The sequence below is a fragment of the Canis lupus genome, chromosome 9 (genome assembly GCF_003254725.2).
Source record: "Canis lupus dingo isolate Sandy chromosome 9, ASM325472v2, whole genome shotgun sequence".
Lineage (NCBI taxonomy): Eukaryota > Metazoa > Chordata > Mammalia > Carnivora > Canidae > Canis > Canis lupus.
The window spans coordinates 44,085,501-44,102,782 of NC_064251.1; the positions used below are offsets into that span (position 1 = coordinate 44,085,501).

Here is a 17,282-nt window from a genome sequence, read left to right on the forward strand (position 1 = left end):
TTAAAATAGACTACCTTGAGAGCATCAGCAGAGAAATAGAAGAAAATATACATGTAGAAGCACGTGGTTGTGTACACATACGCACACACGTTTCTCATTTTTGTTTTCAGTAGAGAAAAAATTGGGGAAGCTCTCTTGTTCCCAAGTGGCAGGGTAGAATCAAAGTTATGGTTTAAAGAATTTTGTGCCTTGTAAGCTCATAAATCTGGGCATGACTCAAACAGATAATAACTTGAGGGGTCTTTGCAGTGAAGTGAGGCTACAGCAGGGCTGGGAAGTCCATGTCCTCCTCTAGATCCTCTTTTGAGTGGATTGGATGAAGGGCCAGGAGTTTCAGCTCGGAATGTGACACACGGGGCCTTACCATCTCCCCACAGGAATTTGAAGACTTGGATGAGATTGTTGCTCGCTACGTCCAGCCCATGGCATCCTTTGCCCGGGACCTTCTGAACCACAAATATTATCAGGACTGCAGTGGTGGTGACCGTAAGGTGAGCCCAGGGCTCTTCCAGGCATGACCTTTCCCAATGACTTCAGGATATGATTTCCCTTCAGTGTAGGGGATGTTCATCTGGTGAAGGAAGTGTACCTCATGTATGTACCAGACATTGTGTACCAAGCATGCTGCTATCCCAACCTCTCCCCCTCGTTCTACCCCCAGAAATTAGAGGAGCTGCTCATCAAAACTAAGAAGGAGAAGCCCACCTTCATCCCTTATTTCATCTGTGCCTGCAAGGAACTGCCCGGCAAGTTCCTACTGGGATACCAGCCCCGGGGTAAACCCAGGTGAGCACTGGTGCTGAGAAGGTGCTGCCACTGGGGTCCGCAGATAGTCTAGCAGGGGAGTTAGAGACATCTGGAGCAGTATTCTCTCTCTGGTTCTGCTTAACTGTCTTTTGCCTTTTATCTGTTTAGACCAGCAGTGGAGGTTGGAGCTGGGGAGAGAGGGTGATGATTTAGAGGCAGAAGGGAAAGATTTGGTAAAAAAGATACTTTCCTCAGCCCTGTGAGAAAAAGTTTTTCCTTTGCGTCTTCTGTCTCCCAAGGAGTAATGGAAATCACCTGCCCCTGTCCACCTGACTAGCAAAGGTGGGGACCAGGACACAACTCTTTTTACTCTCCACTTCACCCTTGCCAGGGCGAGTCAGCACATGATGGCTCACTGTCACTGTTGTGTGCCAGATAACTTGTGCCTGTTCCGAAGGGGTGGGTGAGAAGAGCTTTTCTTCTTCCTACCATCGAATCCCCCTCTGCTCCCTTTTGTGTGTGACTGACAGGCTGGCCTTCCTAGATATTCCTTTGTCTGGGTCCCTTTAGAGCTCACTCTGAATTAGACAAAGTCCCATTTTTTCTAGATTTGCTTTCTTGTCTGTTACTCAGGCTGATCATTCTTCCAGCCTTCTCTATGCCCCCATCCTTCCTTCAGCCCCTTGGCCAAGGCCAGTGCATTTCTGCTCTTGTCTCTATACTACTTGCACATGATAAATAGTATAGATTATTAGTAGGGACTCAGTGGCTAGGTGACAGGAAGCTCTAGACTCCAAACTCTACACCATCTTGGGCATATGTAGAGTATTGTTTCTGAGAAACCATTTCTGACTCACCATCACGCTTCCAGAGGATGACAGCCAGGGCTCTTGGCTGGACACTGTCCCATGAGGAATAGTTGAACAAACAAGTGACTTTTTTTTTTTTTTTAATTTTTATTTATTTATGATAGTCACACAGAGAGAGAGGCAGAGACATAAGCAGAAGGAGAAGCAGGCTCCATGCGGGCTCCATGCAGGCTCCATGCACCAGGAGCCCGATGTGGGACTCGATCCCGGGTCTCCAGGATCGCGCCCTGGGCCAAAGGCAGGCGCTAAACCGCTGCGCCACCCAGGGATCCCACAAGTGACCTTTAAACAAGGGAATAGAGGCAACATGATAACTTTCCGTGGGAAGGTGTGCAGACTCCTTGTGTTGCAGAATTGACGATACTTCAGTGTCATTAGGTTTAGGAAGCAGGGTTCAACTTTATAAATGAGAACTTTATATTTGTCATCGTCTGTGGGTAAATGACAGTTATCCTTAAGTCAGCAGAACCCTATTGAGGCATTGTGCTAAGTGCTTCCCATGCACCATCTTCAGGTATTTCTTACACTCAATTCTAAAGGTTTAAGTGTCATTTCTCTCATTTTTCAAATGAAACGGAGACCCAGGTTTAGTAACTTCATATAAAGTCATCTAAGTGGCAAGTGACAGAGCCACAACTGGAACTAGAACTGGTCTGAACCCAGAACCCATCCTCTTATGTACTCCCTACACTACAGTGTTGAGTAAGGTCAGACTAACCACCTTAACAGGGGTGCTTCCAGACTCCCGGTCTTGGGAATTGTTTTTGGTACCCTGGCCCCTCCAACCCTGACACTGCGACCTCACTCTTACCCTCACCTGCAGTGTGCTGCCATCATTCTGCAGCCCAGGATGGTGGCCCAGCCCCCAGCAGGCCTTCCTCTGGCAGCCTGTACACCAAGCTCCTGGCCTTACCTGTGCTCACCTCAGAGTGCGGCCTCCTTTGACAGGGTCAGGGATCTTTCATCTCTCCTTTCCCCCAGCACCCAGTGTGGCTCCTTCACAGGGTGATCTGTTCTGGCCGCTTCTCAGGGCTGGCCCCAAGTGGTATCTGACACATGTCTCCTTCCAAAATCCCAGGATAGAATATGTAACAGTGACTCCAGAAGGATTCCGGTACCGGGGCCAAATCTTCCCTACTGTGAATGGACTTTTCAGATGGTTTAAGGATCACTACCAGGATCCTGTACCAGGTGAGTTCTGCTCTGAGCTCTGGGGTGTGCTTAGGACACATAGGCCCTGAATCAAGGTGATCACTTGCCATCTGTGGAAGGGATGAGGCATGGTCTCTCACCACAGCTGTCTCACTTCTGCTCCAGCCTCTTGGCATCAAGGAAGTCCTCCATCTACTCTGCCGATGCAGCTTCCCTTCTCTCCACCCACCTCGGGACCTCCTCCAGCCCCCTACATTGTGAAACCAGAAATAAGTTTCTGAACAGACAGAACTAACTTTGACCATTTCCTATAGGCATCACTCCTAGTAGCAGCAGCAGGACACGGACACCTGCTTCTATCAATGCCACACCAGCCAACATCAACCTTGCAGGTAAGGAACCCATGTCTGTGACTGGGAGCTGGAGGGATGGTGCTAAAAGGACTTTGACCTCTAACATGCCCATCCTCCACCTCTCTGTGCTTACAGATCTGACACGGGCTGTGAATGCCCTGCCCCAGAACATGACCTCGCAGATGTTCAGTGCCATTGCAGCTGTGACAGGTCAAGGACAGAACCCTAATGCCACCCCAGCCCAGTGGGCCTCCAGCCAGTATGGCTATGGCGGCAGTGGAGGAGGCAGCAGCGCTTACCACGTACGTGGCTTGGGGGCAAGGCTCTCTGCGGACGGTAAAGAAGACTGAAACAGAACCATCATCCTTTACTGACCCATGACCATAGACTGGCCTCTGGCAGTGTCCACCACAGTGCCCATATGTACAGATGGGGCTCACAGCCTTAGGAACTGTGTCTGACCCATAGCCCTTTTTTTCAGGCCCACTTGAGGGTAAAGGGAGTAAGAGAAGGTCTGATTTTTCCATAGTCCTTTGCGATCTTTGGGACCTTCAAGCAATCAGGGCTGGTGGGCTCCATTGTTGTGCCAGGTCCCATCCTGCTGGCCTCTCTCTACTGCTTAGGACTGCACATGCTCAAGAGACCCACCCCCATTTAACTGTTCACCTTTCTCCAGGTGTTCCCAACGCCAGCCCAGCAGCCAGTGGCCACACCACTAATGACCCCCAGCTACTCCTACACAACCCCCAGCCAGCCCATCACCACACCACAGTACCACCAACTACAGGCCAGCACCACCCCACAGTCTGCCCAGGCCCAGCCCCAGCCCTCCTCCAGCTCTCGGCAACGGCAGCAGCAGCCAAAGTAAGTATATAGTTGGTGACAGAGAAGGTTATTAGGGGCAGGTGTTGTCAAGAGGCCAACAGGCTCAGCATAGGCAGGACCCTGGACCTTGTGAGGGCCGTGACCCCAGTGATAGCCCAGGATGACTGCTTTCTAGAAGACAGAAAAGGGCAATGTGGCAGCTTACCACGACTGCTACTGCTACCCAAAACTAGGAAGTCCATTTCTGTAAGGATGGATGATCAGCAGTGTTTGGTGAGATACCAGATACTCTGGTGAGCTGCAGAGTATCCTGATCTCAGGCCCCTTCTTCCTCTCCCAGGTCCAACAGCCACGCGGCCATCGACTGGGGGAAGATGGCAGAGCAGTGGCTACAGGAGAAGGAAGCAGAGCGGCGGAAACAGAAGCAGCGGCTGACACCTCGGCCCTCTCCCAGCCCCATGATCGAAAGCACCCCCATGTCCATTGCTGGCGATGCCACCCCACTCCTGGATGAGATGGATCGGTAGGGGGCCTGCTCCTAGGACTCTAGTTACCTCTGAGGCTGGGAGAGGCCCAGCCGCCCACTGCCTCACTCCCTGCCCCTCCTTTTCTGTCCATAAAGTGACGTGAATTGACGTTCTCTTTGGTGGTCAGCCTGGATGGGTGACAAGCTGGATGGCCTTGGGAATTTGAGCTCAGTGTACGCTAGGTGACAATTCTTCCACTCCAGGCCCTCACCGACCACCTATCCTGGGACCAGGCTGGGAGGGGAGTGTGGCAGGGAGGAAGAAGAGGAAGACGAGAATGAGAGTGGAACAGTTTTGTATTCTACTCCCTACAAGCCATTTTTGAGCTTCTGCCCTCATCTGACTCTGGGCTGTGACCCCGGGGCACCAAGCTCAGCACATGAGTCTCCCCCAACTCTTGTGGGGAGAGGAATGCTATTTATTCAGTTTGGGGCAGGAGGGAGAAGAGGGAAAGTATTTCTGACCCTGATGCCGACAGCTCTGGTGGCTAGCAAAGCAAAATTGCAGGGGACAAAGGGGAGCAGTGCTAACCTGCCCAGCCCCCACCTGGCCGCCTTCACCCACCTGCTGCTGCCTCCGCTTCCTGCCTGTCATTTGAATAAACAGTGTTTCTACAGAGCACTTGGCAAAGCCTCTCTCTCCAACACTCCAGCTTTTGAAGGGTGGCTTTCAAAGCAGTGTGTGTGGAGCTCTCAGGGCTCCCTCTGACTCCTTCCAGGCCATCAAAGAGGCAGTGACTCAGAACAGCAAGCAGCTTCTGAATCTGACTACCTGGGGCCACATCCCTGCTCTGCCTCCGAGCCCTGTGCCTGTTGTCTCTGAGCCAGCCATCTTCTCTGTAAAGTGGAGTGATAATCTGCCTCATCAGGGCAGCCGGTAGGATTGAGAGAGGACATGTGAGCGCTCCGCCCAGGGCCTGGGACCTCATGAGGCCCCAGTACCCATTAGCTGTTGTTACTGCATTCACAGGTGGCTGTCCCATCCACTGTGCCCACTAGCCGCTTCTGGCGCAGTGAAGAAGGGCTGCAAGTAAATTTTGGTTTCTCAGTTTGAGCCCCTGCACCTCTTTCCCCACTCATTGCCAGCCAAGGCTTGATCTGTGATAGCTCTACATGAGGATGTCTGCCCCAGGATGGGCCCCAGGCTTGCCCTGGAAAAGAAAGTGCCAGGCTGCTACAGGGGAGGCTGGCCTCCCTCTTATCAGCTTGGGACCAGCCAGCTCCCTTGGCCCTAGCCCCTGCTCCTGGCCCCACTGCCTGTGTGTATTCCAAACTCCTGGTCTCCCCTGTTTCTTCAGAAGGGCCTGGTCTCAAAGCTTTGTGAGTTTGTGCTAAATGAGGCTTTCCTCCTCCCTCTCCTCTGCTTTGGGGCTCAGCAGAGAAATCACTGCTGCCCAAACTCCGTGAGCTTCCCATCTTGACTTCATTACATCATTCAAGATCTCTTTGGCTGTTGGCAAGAGTTGGGAGGGAAGAGCCGGTCTTCTGTCAGGGACACAGCAGCCAGGAAGACCATGTTCCCTTTGGTGCCACCAGCATCTTCCTAAGGGCCACTTAGAAGAGGGAAAGGCCAGGCACAGTGGCACAGAGTGGGTTAAAAGGTTCAATTTATTAGGGGTATCACTGCAGACAGCACTGCCTATCCCCGAGTGGATTTCACAGACCAGTCTCCCAAAAGATGGGGAGCCTCCTTCCCACCCCATCCAGATGTGCTCTGCCCTGAGCCTAGAATGTTACAGAGAAACAGGCTGTGCCCCGCCTCTGCCCTCCCTTCTGTTCCCATGGACTCCGTCCTGAGGAACAAATTACTCTTCCAAAACCCCAGTAGCCCCTGGCCCCTTGACTCCTGCTGTGCCCAGAACCCACCCCCTCCCCTGGGAAGGGACAGGTTGGAGGGAGAGAGAACAGCAGCAGGGGGTCAGCTACAGGCTTGATCGCATTTATTCTTCACCCTGGATGCCCTGGCCTCAACTGAGATTGGGATTTGATGCTGGGGGAGATTTCCTCTTGACCTTCTTGACTGGTGAGGCCCTTGCCCCAGGTTTCTTAGTCTGGATGGTGTTCTTCTCTCTCTTCCTGGGGGACGAAGACTCCAAGATATCCTCGCTAGAGGGCTCCTCCCGCCTGGGGTCATTGTAACTGTCCTCACTCTCCAGGTCTCCCCGGCTATCTGGGCTGGACTCTGACATCCTGGTCAACTCTCTCGGGCTTACTGACCGGCTCAGGTCTGGAGGTGAAGATTCCGATTTAACTGGGCTTTTCTTCTTAATCAACTTGCCCTTCTTGACTTTTTTCTTCGGCTTTGGCTTCTCATCTGTATCCTCTTCCTTGTCTTTCTCTTTCTCTTTTTTCTTCTTTACCTTCTTGATCACCTTGTGGCCCTGGGACTTCCCTGTGGGGCTCTCAGAGCGCCAGATAGTGATGGGAGCTGCTGAATCCGGGGTACTTGTGATTGTGCCCATAACTGGGTCAGCGGGTGTGGTGGTGGTGGTGGCCGGCCCCACCTGGGTCGGAATGGGGGGCTTGCTTTCTTCTTCCTCCTCCTCCTCCTCCTCTTCATTCAGATTATCTGCCCCACAGTCATGGTGGATGGGATGGTGGATCACGGCCACAGAGACAGGCCTATAGCTTTTGCACCTGGGAGGGAGGGGGGGACAGGGAAAGAGAAGATTGACAGAGAGTGGGGGGGCCAGTGCCCCTTAGTGCCGCCCTTGTCAGCCTGCCAGCACTCACCAGCCATACCAGAACCGTTCCACACACTCCTCCTCTGGGATGAGCTCAAAGCAAGGGGACTGGATGATGTTGAAACATGTTGAGCCCTCATCTCGGGAGCAGGCTGGGCCCACATCTCGGGAGCTGCTGCTATTTGTCTTCTCTGAGCAGTCCTTCAGCCTGCCACACAGAGGACTCAGCCTGGCTCCCAGGCCTCCATGACTCCCCCACACACACCAGGGTCCCAGAGTCAGAAGGACAGCTGGCTTCTACCATGCTCAGTCCAGGCTGCCAAGAGAACCCTCCTCCCCCTGGCTTTGGGGCAGAGCCAGGTCTATGAAGCAGAAACTGGGCTGGCAGTGCCAGGTCAAAGCTGAAGGGGGAACCGTGGGGAAATTGTGGGCCTTGCTCTGCCCAGGAGTGTCTCTCGGGCTGTGCGTCCCCCAAGGAGGAGGGCCCTTACCTAGAATCACAGTCGCAGTGGCTGACAGAGTGCAGGTGCAGGTTGTGGTGACCATAGTCAGAGGTGAAGGGGTGGATAATGTGCCCAGTGCACTGCTTGTGTTTCCAGCAGCACCTGTCTGGGTCCTTGAATTCACCTGAGAGGGCAGGAGTCTGGGTCATGCAGGGATGGCAACAGCAGTACACCTCTGGGTCTCCCCTCCCATAGCTCAATCTATCTTCACCAGACCCCTCTGCCACCCCCACCCCTACCTTCCCTGGCACCTTTCTGCTTCTGAGTGGTAACCACCCAGTAGGAACTCAGCACTCCCCTTGCCCCTCAGGCCCCCTGCACAAATCCTCCAACCAGACTCTCAGGAAAATGTATCAGCAAGTTTCCCTTGCTCCCCTCTGATGCCTGCCTATCATGCTGGGGAACTCCGCAGGCTGCCTGGGTAGGGGAAGGCCCTCAGGCCAAGCAGACCATGGAGCCACATGGCAGAGAGGAGCACCACTTCAGAGTTCCTAGCCTGCCCTGCACCACCAGGAAGCCCCCATCCCTAGCCCTCAGCCTCAGGATCACTCCAGCCCCCAGACTTGCTGTGGCCTGGAGGCTCAAGCCTGGGGGAGAGATTTGGTCTGTCTCCTCAGCTTCTCCTGACTCTAGTGCTTGCTTTCCCTCTTCTTCGCCAAGCCCCTCCCCTCCCTTCTGACACCTTCTTCACTTTCTCACCTCTCTCCTGTTCTCCATGCTCACTCTTCTCTACTCCGTACTCATGGCCTCCTTCCCCATCCCATCTCCTTAGAGCCACAGACTTGAACAACCCGACCCCAGCCTGAGCCCTTCCATCCCTTGTATGCAGCAAGTTCCCTTTCCCAGGACACAGTTGAGAAGCTGCTGGGGGTAAGGATTTGGGATTTGGGGGAAGCCCTGGAGCGAGCCTTCACCTCGTTTGTTCAGGTGAACATAAGCCCTGGACACACTGGACACTCAGCCTCTACCCCCTCCATCTCTAGTCTACCAATGGCTCTCCCTCGGGCCACCGCATGAAGTGACTTCCATGTGCCTAAGGTCTCACATACTAGGACAGAGAGAGCAAGGCACCTTCTTGCAGTTCCTCCCCCCTCCCCTGGACTCCAGTTCTACCCACCCCTGGAGGAAGTAGTGGGTTGGCACTGATAAACTCCAGGACAGCCTGGTAGGGGGTGCAGCAGCTGGCTTACTCCCTCAGGCCAGGAGGACTGAGCCTTTATCCAGCCTCTACAAGGGTGGACCTGGGACAAGACGTCACACCGGCCCCCAGCCAGGAGTTACCAGGTTAGGCGTGTGTTAGTCCAAGTGGCCTTAAAAGTACTTGAGAGATGGCACAGCAGCTTGGTAAGAGCTTTGCCCCACATTTCTCCTTCCTTCCTTTTCCCCCACCAGGCTGTGAGGGTCCCAGGTGCCCCATATGCCCCTGTCCCATTTGGTGGCCTCCATTTTTGCTTCTCCTATGCTCCTTTTCCATTCTGGGGGGAATAAGGCATGTGAGGCTGGACCTTGGACCACCGCCACCACCACCTTCTTCAGCACTGAACTAGGGACAGGGGGCAGTATAGTGTCAAGTGCCCTGAACTTGTAGTCAGACAGGCCTGAGTACAAGTCCCAGCTCTGTCACTAGCTGGATGTCCCAGGGCAGATTACTTCTCTGCACCTTCATTTCCTTATCCACAAAATGGGGATGGTGGTAATACCTATTTTGCAGAATTGTTGAAAGGACTCAGTTCACATATGCCAAAGAAATTTGTGCACCATAAAGTGCTACAAAACACAGGGGTGACTTATGGCCTCCAGAGAAAGGGCCTTCCCCGCCTGGCAGGGGTATGGGATGGGGTGGGGCTGGAGCAGCTGGGGTCCCCCCTTTCGGGACCAAACACTTCACTCCCTCCTGCCTGCCACCAGGTATTAGTTTTCCCAAATGAGAGGTGGTGGGGAACCCTGGGGCCAGAGATTCCCTGGACCCACCTTCAGAGGAGAAGGTAGATGCATCCGTGCTAGACGCCACGCCAGCCAGCAGATGTCCTCTCTCCCAGCTGGGTAACCTGTTTACATCTGAGAGAGTAGAGTGGCAGTGGCAGCAGCCCCTCCCCATGCCATTCACTCATCACAGACTTCCTGAGAAGCCCCACCTGTACCCTGGAGATGCAAATTAAAAAAACGATCCAACACGCCCCCTTCTCAAGGAGCTGAGGGATGGGGTGAGGAGGGGGACTCCAGAGGATGAGCAGTTCAGGCAAAGAAGTGGGGGGGAGGAAGGCCTGTGGGAGTTAGAACAAGGGCATCTACCAAGGAGTGCAACAGTGCTAGGGGATGAGGAGAGGTGATGAGGAAGGCTTCTTGGAAGAAGCGTAACAGGAGCAGAATGTGAAGTAATGAATAGGAGTAAGCCAGAGCCTAGGCAAGGAGGGACAATTGCAGGAATTCCTGGGGCATGTGGAAGCTGGTCAGAGGGTGTTCCTGAGCTGGATAGGGCAACAGTTCCATCAGCAGCCACAGGGCAGAGTCTGCCGCTTGCCCTTACTTCCCACAGCTAGCTTTGTCCTTTGGGGCATCAGAGCTGAGTCCTGCTCCTTTTTTTTTTTTTTTTAATTTTTATTTATTTATGATAGTCACACAGAGAGAGAGAGAGGGGCAGAGACATAGGCAGAGGGAGAAGCAGGCTCCATGCACTGGGAGCTCGACGTGGGATTCGATCCCGGGTCTCCAAGATCGCGCCCTGGGCCAAAGGTAGGCGCCAAACCGCTGCGCCACCCAGGGATCCCATGAGTCCTGCTCCTTAAGCTGACTGCTTGGGGGATCCCTGGGTGGCGCAGCAGTTTAGCGCCTGCCTTTGGCCCAGGGCGCGATCCTGGAGACCCGGGATCGAGTCCCACGTCGGGCTCCCGGTGCATGGAGCCTGCTTCTCCCTCTGCCTATGTCTCTGCCTCTCTCTCTCTCTCTGTGACTATCATAAATAAATAAAAATTAAAAAAAAAAAAAAAAGCTGACTGCTTGGGGGACTTCAGTGGCACTTGGTCATCTTTCTACAGGTCCCTGGTCAGCTCTTTCTATTTTCCACAACACAGTAAGTACCCAAAATTTATGGAATGAATGAATGAATGAATGAATGAATGAATGAATGAATGAATGAATAACTTCCAGCACCTTCCTGGAAACTCCTACCCTGCTGCTGTTCCTTTCAGATCATTGTACCAGCATTGCCTGAGGCTGCTCCCCCGCTCATCGACTCTCCCCCAGCCTGGAGAAGTATCCCTCCACCTTTCTCCTGCCCAAAGCCCCTGAATCCTAGGTCCCAGTCAGAATTTTTACCTTCTCCTTCTTTACTGTTTTTTTTTTTTCCCTACAAGCAATGACTATCTTTAAACAAAATACTCTATGAACCCTGCTTCTCCCTCTACCACTGCATATCCCACCTCGCTTCCTTTTCAATCCAGGTTTATTCACTTGTTCATTTAACAGACATAATTGATTAGCTTCACCAGGCACCAGTGGAGGAGGCCAAGTCCCTACCTTCAGTTAGCTCAGAGTCTCCACCTCTCTTCTCTGCCAGCCACATACATCATGGCAGCTACTGGGCCTTTCTATCAAAAAAGCCCAGGCAAAGGCCACCAACAATTTCCTTTTTATTTATGTATTTATTTATTTAAGCTTTTATTTTTTTAAAGTAATCTCTATGCCTGATGTGAGACTCAAACTCATAACCCCAAGATCAAGAGCCCCCTGCTCTACTGACTGCAGCAGCCAGGCACCCACCCCCTCAACAATTTCCTAATAACTAAACCCAGTGGCCTTCTTTCTTCTCTTGACACTGTTGACCAATTGATCTCTTTTCTTCTGCAAACTGTTCTTCTGACCCCCATGACTGACCTCTCTCAACTCCTCTGTCTTCCTTCTCTGAGTGGCTATTTAGTTCTTTCCTGACTTCTTTGCAGTTTCCTTTTCCTCTGCTGTACCCCTTAAATTGGTAATTACCAGGGTTCTGTTTGACCTCCTTCTCAAAGACTCTACAGACTTCTCTTGGATAATGTCATCCACTTACATGGTTTCAACATCCATCAAAAAAATGACATAAATCAGGGCCTCCAGTTCAGACTGCTTTCCTGAGCACAGAATCAATATTCTCTAGGACATTTGCAAAACATCTTAGACCAGCACATCATACACAAATCTATCTTCTCCCTGCCCTCCAGGAGCCATCTCCTTTTATCTCTTTCATTTCAGAAAGGAATGGACACCTTGGCTAGAAATCTAGGGATGGTTCTTTCCTTCACTTCTACACCCAGTTGATGACGAAGTCTTACCATGCCTACCTGCCCCCCACATCTGCCTCTAACTTGGTTCAGAACTTCATTATTCCTAAGACAACTCAAGAACCTCCAGCCTAATCTCCCTGCCTTCTGTTTTACTACCCGCATGCAGACAATGCAGCTAAATTGAGTTTTCCAACCAATCCACCACGTTCCTCCTGTTTAATAGCCTTCCACTACCTTCAGGATGAGGTGCAAACTCCCTATCATGACATAACTGACCCCCCAGGACCCAGCCCTGGTTCCTTCCTCAGTTGTTAAGTTTTTCTCACTCATCTTTCCTCCTACCCCTCTCTTCTCCATTTTTTCTCTCCTGCCTCTCACTCCCCAGAAATACCTGTTTATCTTGGAAAGAACAACACTCTCTCTCCAAGCAGAATTGGTCACACATGTCTTGTGTCCTTTTACCCTGCCATGGTACTTTATGCACTTACTCTAGGGCAACTTGAGAACAGGCCCATATTTTATCTGCCTCTGTATCTGCAAGTTCTGGGACATGAAAAGTGTCCCATAAATGTCGGTTGATTGAATAAATACATGAGTAGAATAGAAAAAACCCTATTGGAACCAACCATAAAGAAGCCACAGCACTGGAGATTCTGTCCAGGGTTCAACACTGAGGACTTTTCTAGAAAAGGAGAAGTGGCCCAGGATAAGCATCTTTCCAAAGTTAGGCACTGTGCTGGGCTTTTATTTATTTATTTTTTTTAAGATTTATTTATGAGAGAGAGAGAGAGAGAGGCAGAGACACAGGAGGAGGGAGAAGCAGGCTCCATGTCGGGAGCCCGATGTGGGACTCGATCCCGAGACTCGATCCCAGGACTCCAGGACCGACGTCCCGGGCCAAAGGCAGGCACCAAACCGCTGAGCCACCCAGGGATCCCCCTGTGCTGGGCTTTTAAAATATGCCTTGGATCTGAAATCCTCACCACAATCCCTTCTATCGGTGGGGGACTCAGAGAGTCAGGATAAGAAAGTTGTCCAAAGACACAAGTTAATAAATGGATCAAAACTCTGCCAAGGGGTGGGACTTGGTAACTTCAGGTAGGAGGAAGACAACCTGCTCTCTAATTTCACAGATAGGAGAGCTCCTACTTAGGAGCAGCAGCAATTGTGGCCAGACACAGGGCAGACTTCATAATGAAATGAGTAGAGGGACGGCTTGAAAGGAAGAGGGAGGCTTATGGTGGTATTCTTGGTGGGGCATTCAACCAGGTGCAGGGGCCTAACTCAAAACTCACAGGTGATGCTCATTTGTACAGAATCCTCCCAGTCCTGCGGGCTGAGGCGCTCCCCCCGCCCTTGTGGCACAGGTGGTGGGGTTCCAGGTTGGGCACCAAAGCAGCTGAATGGGGGAGGAAGGGAGAGGGGGAAGGGAGAAAGGAAGGGAAGCAGGGAGAAAGAGGGAGCTAGACAGCGCAGTGTGCACTGTCTTCTGGGAAATACCGCCCTGGCCCCGCCAAATCTGACAGTAATTGTGATGTCACGCGTGGAACCTCCAGACTCCTTCCTCCTCTGAGATTCAATGGAACCGCCCGGCCCAACCTGGCGACTGGGTGGGCGCTGGACCAGGCGCTCTGGCCAGGCCCCGCACTTCTTAGGCAGCGGCCAGGGCTCCGACTGCAACAAGGCAACGCCTCCCACTCCTACTAGCTCGGGGCCGGCCGCTCTGGCTCCAGCAGGACCGCCCGGCCGACCCCGCAGGCACTCTCCAGGGCTCAGGACCCCAGTCCTCAATCATTGGCCCACGGCTCGGCGTGAGCCCGCCCCTAGGCCCTAACTCCGCCCCGGCCCAGCCCCGACCCCGCCTCCTTCGCCAGGCTCTACCCTGTTCTAAACCCTCCTTGAGTGCCACGCCCCTAGACCGAAACCCACCCCCAAACTCCTGCCCCGCCCCCTGCTCACCAGTGCTGCTCTCAGCCCAGAGGGTGGCATTGTCCTCAGTCTTTTCCTTAGTCCACCTTTCGATCGTCAGTGTCGTCCTGACCCACATCGCTCCCAGCCCAGTTCTCTCTCTACAAGACTTCCTCGCGGAAGTCCAATCCTGAACCTCAGCTTGGCCGAGCCAGCCGTAAACCTCAATGTCAGCCTCGCCCCGATCCAGCCCTTAACTCCGCCCCATGCTTCCCAATCTCTCCCTCCACCCTCCCCTTGCTCTGCGTTGTTTTAGCCCAAACCTAAGCTTCAGCCGCGCTCTTCATCCGGGGCCTCCCACCTCCTTCCCGCCCCTCTTCGTCCCACCTGGAACCTTAGTACCGCCTCTTTCTCTCGGGCCTAAACCTTAGCTCGGCCGCTCAGGCCCAGCCCCCTCAGTCCCATCCCTAGCTCCTCTCCAGGCCCCGCTCTTAGTCCTACCCCCGGACCTTAGCCCCGCCCCCACCCCGTTCTTAGCCCCGCCCCAGCCATTCTCTCCACCTCAAGCTTCCGCAGCAATCCAGCCCCTCCCAAGCCCTCGGAACCCAGCGGCTGCCGGGGAGCCCCGCCCGCCCGCAGCCCCCACCCCCACCCCCGCCCCCACCTCCCTCACCCTCCCCCCGGCGTCTCCGACCGAAGCGGCTCGGGAGCCTGGCTGGGGCCGGCTCGCTGGCGTGCGCGCGCGCTTTTCCTCGTGCCCCCAGGCCTCTCCGCAGGAGCCCAAGGCCCAGTTCTCAAGATGAGGACTTGAAGTCGGCTCCCAGCCCCTCGGGGCACCCATCCCCAGGGCCCCTTCTCAGCGTTCCCTCCCAACCCCCACAGGCGCCGTCCCAGAGACGATACTGCCCAGTAAAGATGTCAGCATAGGACCAAGGTCTTGCTTACTCTTCCCCAAGACAGTTATTAAAATGATTAAGGAAAAAAATAAATTAATTAATAATAAATAAATAAATAAATAAATAAATATGATTAAGGTTTCTGAGCTCTTCCTATGTATGTCAGTGCTTCATCTTATTTCATTCTCACAACACCATGTGTCTCCATAGGTTTGCTTGTGACGGGGAGCAGGGCCGTTGGCATTCATAGTAACTTACTACACACACCCGCCCACCCTTAAAATATAGCATATACACTACACATACAACAGTCACACACGTGGACTGATGCAATATGCACACATGCCCATTCCCCTCACAGAGAGGGCCCAGAAAACCGAACCACATCCCTGATCCCCAGGCGGGGTACAGCACAAACATTCCACAGCAGCTCTGTGGTTCAGGTTTGTCACACACGTGCATACACACACCGAGTCACAGATTCTGTGCAACAGGAGGGGTGAGGAGCAGCACAGTCCTGTGAGGGAAGAGACATGGAAAAAACAGTCCCAGGGAGTGTGAAAAAGTATTACAGCCATACCACCCACACTCCACACATCACACTCCTCAAATTGTCTTGGCACCAGGCTCCTAAACCAGGATATGTCTCAACAGATGGAAAAAAGAGGAAAGGATGATGTTTAAACTCTGTTTTCTCCAGTCATCAAGGGCCTCTCCTGCTGCTGCTACTCTGCATGATCCCAGCCTTCACCCTCCTCCAGACCCAGGAGGCTGAGTGGCTACTGCCGCTACCCAGACTCCTCTCCTCACCTTAGCTCTAGACAATTCCAGGAATTGCAGGGAAGAAGCCAGGAGAGAGGAATCTGCAGGAAAGCCAACCCTTCCAGGACAGAGTGGCTGGGTGAGAATGGTACCAGGCGCCTGGGAGCCCGGATCCGTGGGGTTTTTTTGTTGTTGTTGTTGTTTCTTAAAGATTTTATTTATTTTTTCCCGAGAGACACAGAAAGAGAGAGAGGCAGAGACACAGACAGAGGGAGAAGCAGGCTCCCTGCAGGAAGCCCGACATGGACTCAATCTAGGATCTTGGATCACACCCTGAGCCGAAGGCAGATGCTCAGCCACTGAGCCACGCAGGAGTCCCTCGGATCTGTGTTCTAATTTCAGCCCCTCCGAGGCCTCTCAGGATGACACCAGGCCACATGGGTCCCAGCATTGTTGCCTCAGATGTCTGAGATGCTTCCACCCAATCTATAACTCTGGATCAAATGTCAACAATGGGGGGCACCCCTGGGGGCGCTCAGTGGTTGAGCTTCTTTCTGCCTTTGGCTCGGGTCCTGATCCCAGGGTCCTGGGATCAAGTCCCGCATCAAGTTCCCCACATGGAGCCTGCTCCTTTTGCCTATGTTTCTGCCTCTCTCTTAGTGTCTCTCATGAATAAATAAATAAAATCTTTTATTTTTTTTTTAATTTTTATTTATTTATGATAGTCACAGAGAGAGAGAGAGGCAGAGACACAGGCAGAGGGAGAAGCAGGCTCCATGAACTGGGAGCCCGATGTGGGATTCGATCCTGGGTCTCCAGGATCGCGCCCTGCGCCAAAGGCAGGCGCCAAACCGCTGCGCCACCCAGAGATCCCAAAATCTTTTTTAAAAAATGTCAAAAATGAGCCAGGTTCTTTACCACTCTTCCCTCCAATTAGTTACAATAGTTAAGGTTTTTGAGCTCTTCTTGTGTATGTTGGTGCTTTACCTTATTTCATCCATGAAACCTCATCAGTGTTATTAGCCTGGTTTTACAGATGGAGAAACTGAGGAACAGAGGATAAGTGATTTCCCTGGGAGTCTGAGAGCTCTTTCCTTTGGTTCCTTATCCCCAACTGTGTCCTCCTACTTGGTGCTTATTCCCATATTTCTACCACTGGATAATTGTTTTCTTTTTTTCACCCCATTTCTGCTTTCCCTTTGAAAAATACTTCTCTTTGGGGCACCTGGATGGGTCATTTGAGCGTCTGACTCCTGATTTCAGCTCAGGTCATGATCCTGGGGTCCTGGGATCAAGCCCCACATTGGGCTTCCTGCTCAGTGCAGAGTCTGCTTCTACCTCTCCCTCTGCCTCTCCTCCTGGCCTTTCCCCCTGCTTGCACAATCACTCTCTTGCTCTCTAGAATAAATGGGTAAATCTTTGGAAAAAATAATGAATTAAAAATAGTATTTCTCCCAGGGGAACATAGTGAGAAGTGATTGAGGATAAACAGTGAGGACTCAAATGGGGGACTTCCTGATTCAGAGCATATTTTTTTCTTTTTGCAGAGGGAAAAAAAATATGCTGGTGTTTTTTTCCTTCCTTTTTCCTTTTTCTTTAAGATTTTATTTATTTATTCATGAGAGACACAGAGAGAGAGAGAGAGGCAGAGACACAGGCAGAGGGAGAGGCAGGTTCCACGCAGGGAGCCCGATGCAGAACTCGATCCCAAGACTCCAGAATCACGCCCTGAGCCAAAGGCAGGCGATCCCAAGACTCCAGAATCACGCCCTGAGCCAAAGGCAGGCGATCCCAAGAC

The 17,282-nt window shown here is 52.5% G+C and overlaps 2 protein-coding genes across 10 annotated transcripts in view; one reads left to right on the forward strand and one right to left on the reverse strand.

Annotated features, from left to right (window-relative positions):
- SUPT6H (SPT6 homolog, histone chaperone and transcription elongation factor) overlaps positions 1-5,091 on the forward strand; it is a 37,017-nt gene extending 31,926 nt beyond the window's left edge. For both annotated transcript variants that reach the window (XM_025476380.3, XM_025476381.3), the window contains exons 31-37: positions 378-491; positions 662-786; positions 2,695-2,807; positions 3,083-3,160; positions 3,257-3,423; positions 3,798-3,985; positions 4,287-5,091. In XM_025476380.3, coding sequence (XP_025332165.1) covers positions 378-491; positions 662-786; positions 2,695-2,807; positions 3,083-3,160; positions 3,257-3,423; positions 3,798-3,985; positions 4,287-4,473 — 972 coding nt within the window. In that variant the 3' untranslated portion in view covers positions 4,474-5,091. The remainder of the gene's footprint in view (positions 1-377; positions 492-661; positions 787-2,694; positions 2,808-3,082; positions 3,161-3,256; positions 3,424-3,797; positions 3,986-4,286) is intronic.
- Positions 5,092-6,062: 971 nt separating this feature from the next.
- On the reverse strand, positions 6,063-14,328 carry PROCA1 (protein interacting with cyclin A1). 8 transcript variants are annotated; one of them, XM_025476382.3, is made up of 5 exons: positions 13,878-14,328; positions 9,631-9,717; positions 7,648-7,783; positions 7,206-7,364; positions 6,063-7,109 (listed from the first exon to the last, which is right to left on the reverse strand). In XM_025476382.3, exons 1-5 carry the CDS (start codon positions 13,963-13,965, stop codon positions 6,440-6,442), a joined length of 1,140 nt encoding a protein of 379 aa, XP_025332167.1. In that variant the 5' UTR covers positions 13,966-14,328; the 3' UTR covers positions 6,063-6,439. The 8 variants fall into 8 exon arrangements, with proteins under 8 accessions (XP_025332167.1, XP_025332170.1, XP_025332171.1 ...); XM_025476385.3 differs by having other exon boundaries at positions 9,631-9,801; positions 13,878-14,295; XM_025476386.3 differs by lacking the exon at positions 13,878-14,328 and adding an exon at positions 13,214-13,395.
- Positions 14,329-17,282: the final 2,954 nt, after the last annotated feature.

Coding starts and splice junctions, on each gene's coding strand:
- PROCA1 (XM_025476382.3), bottom strand. CDS start 13,965: ATGTGGGTCAGGACGACACTGACGATCGAAAGGTGGACTAAGGAAAAG. Junction 7,784..9,630: donor ATCTACCTTCTCCTCTGAAG/GTGGGTCCAGGG, acceptor CTGCCCTCTCAG/GTGAATTCAAGGACCCAGAC. Junction 7,365..7,647: donor CACTGCGACTGTGATTCTAG/GTAAGGGCCCTC, acceptor TCTGTGTGGCAG/GCTGAAGGACTGCTCAGAGA.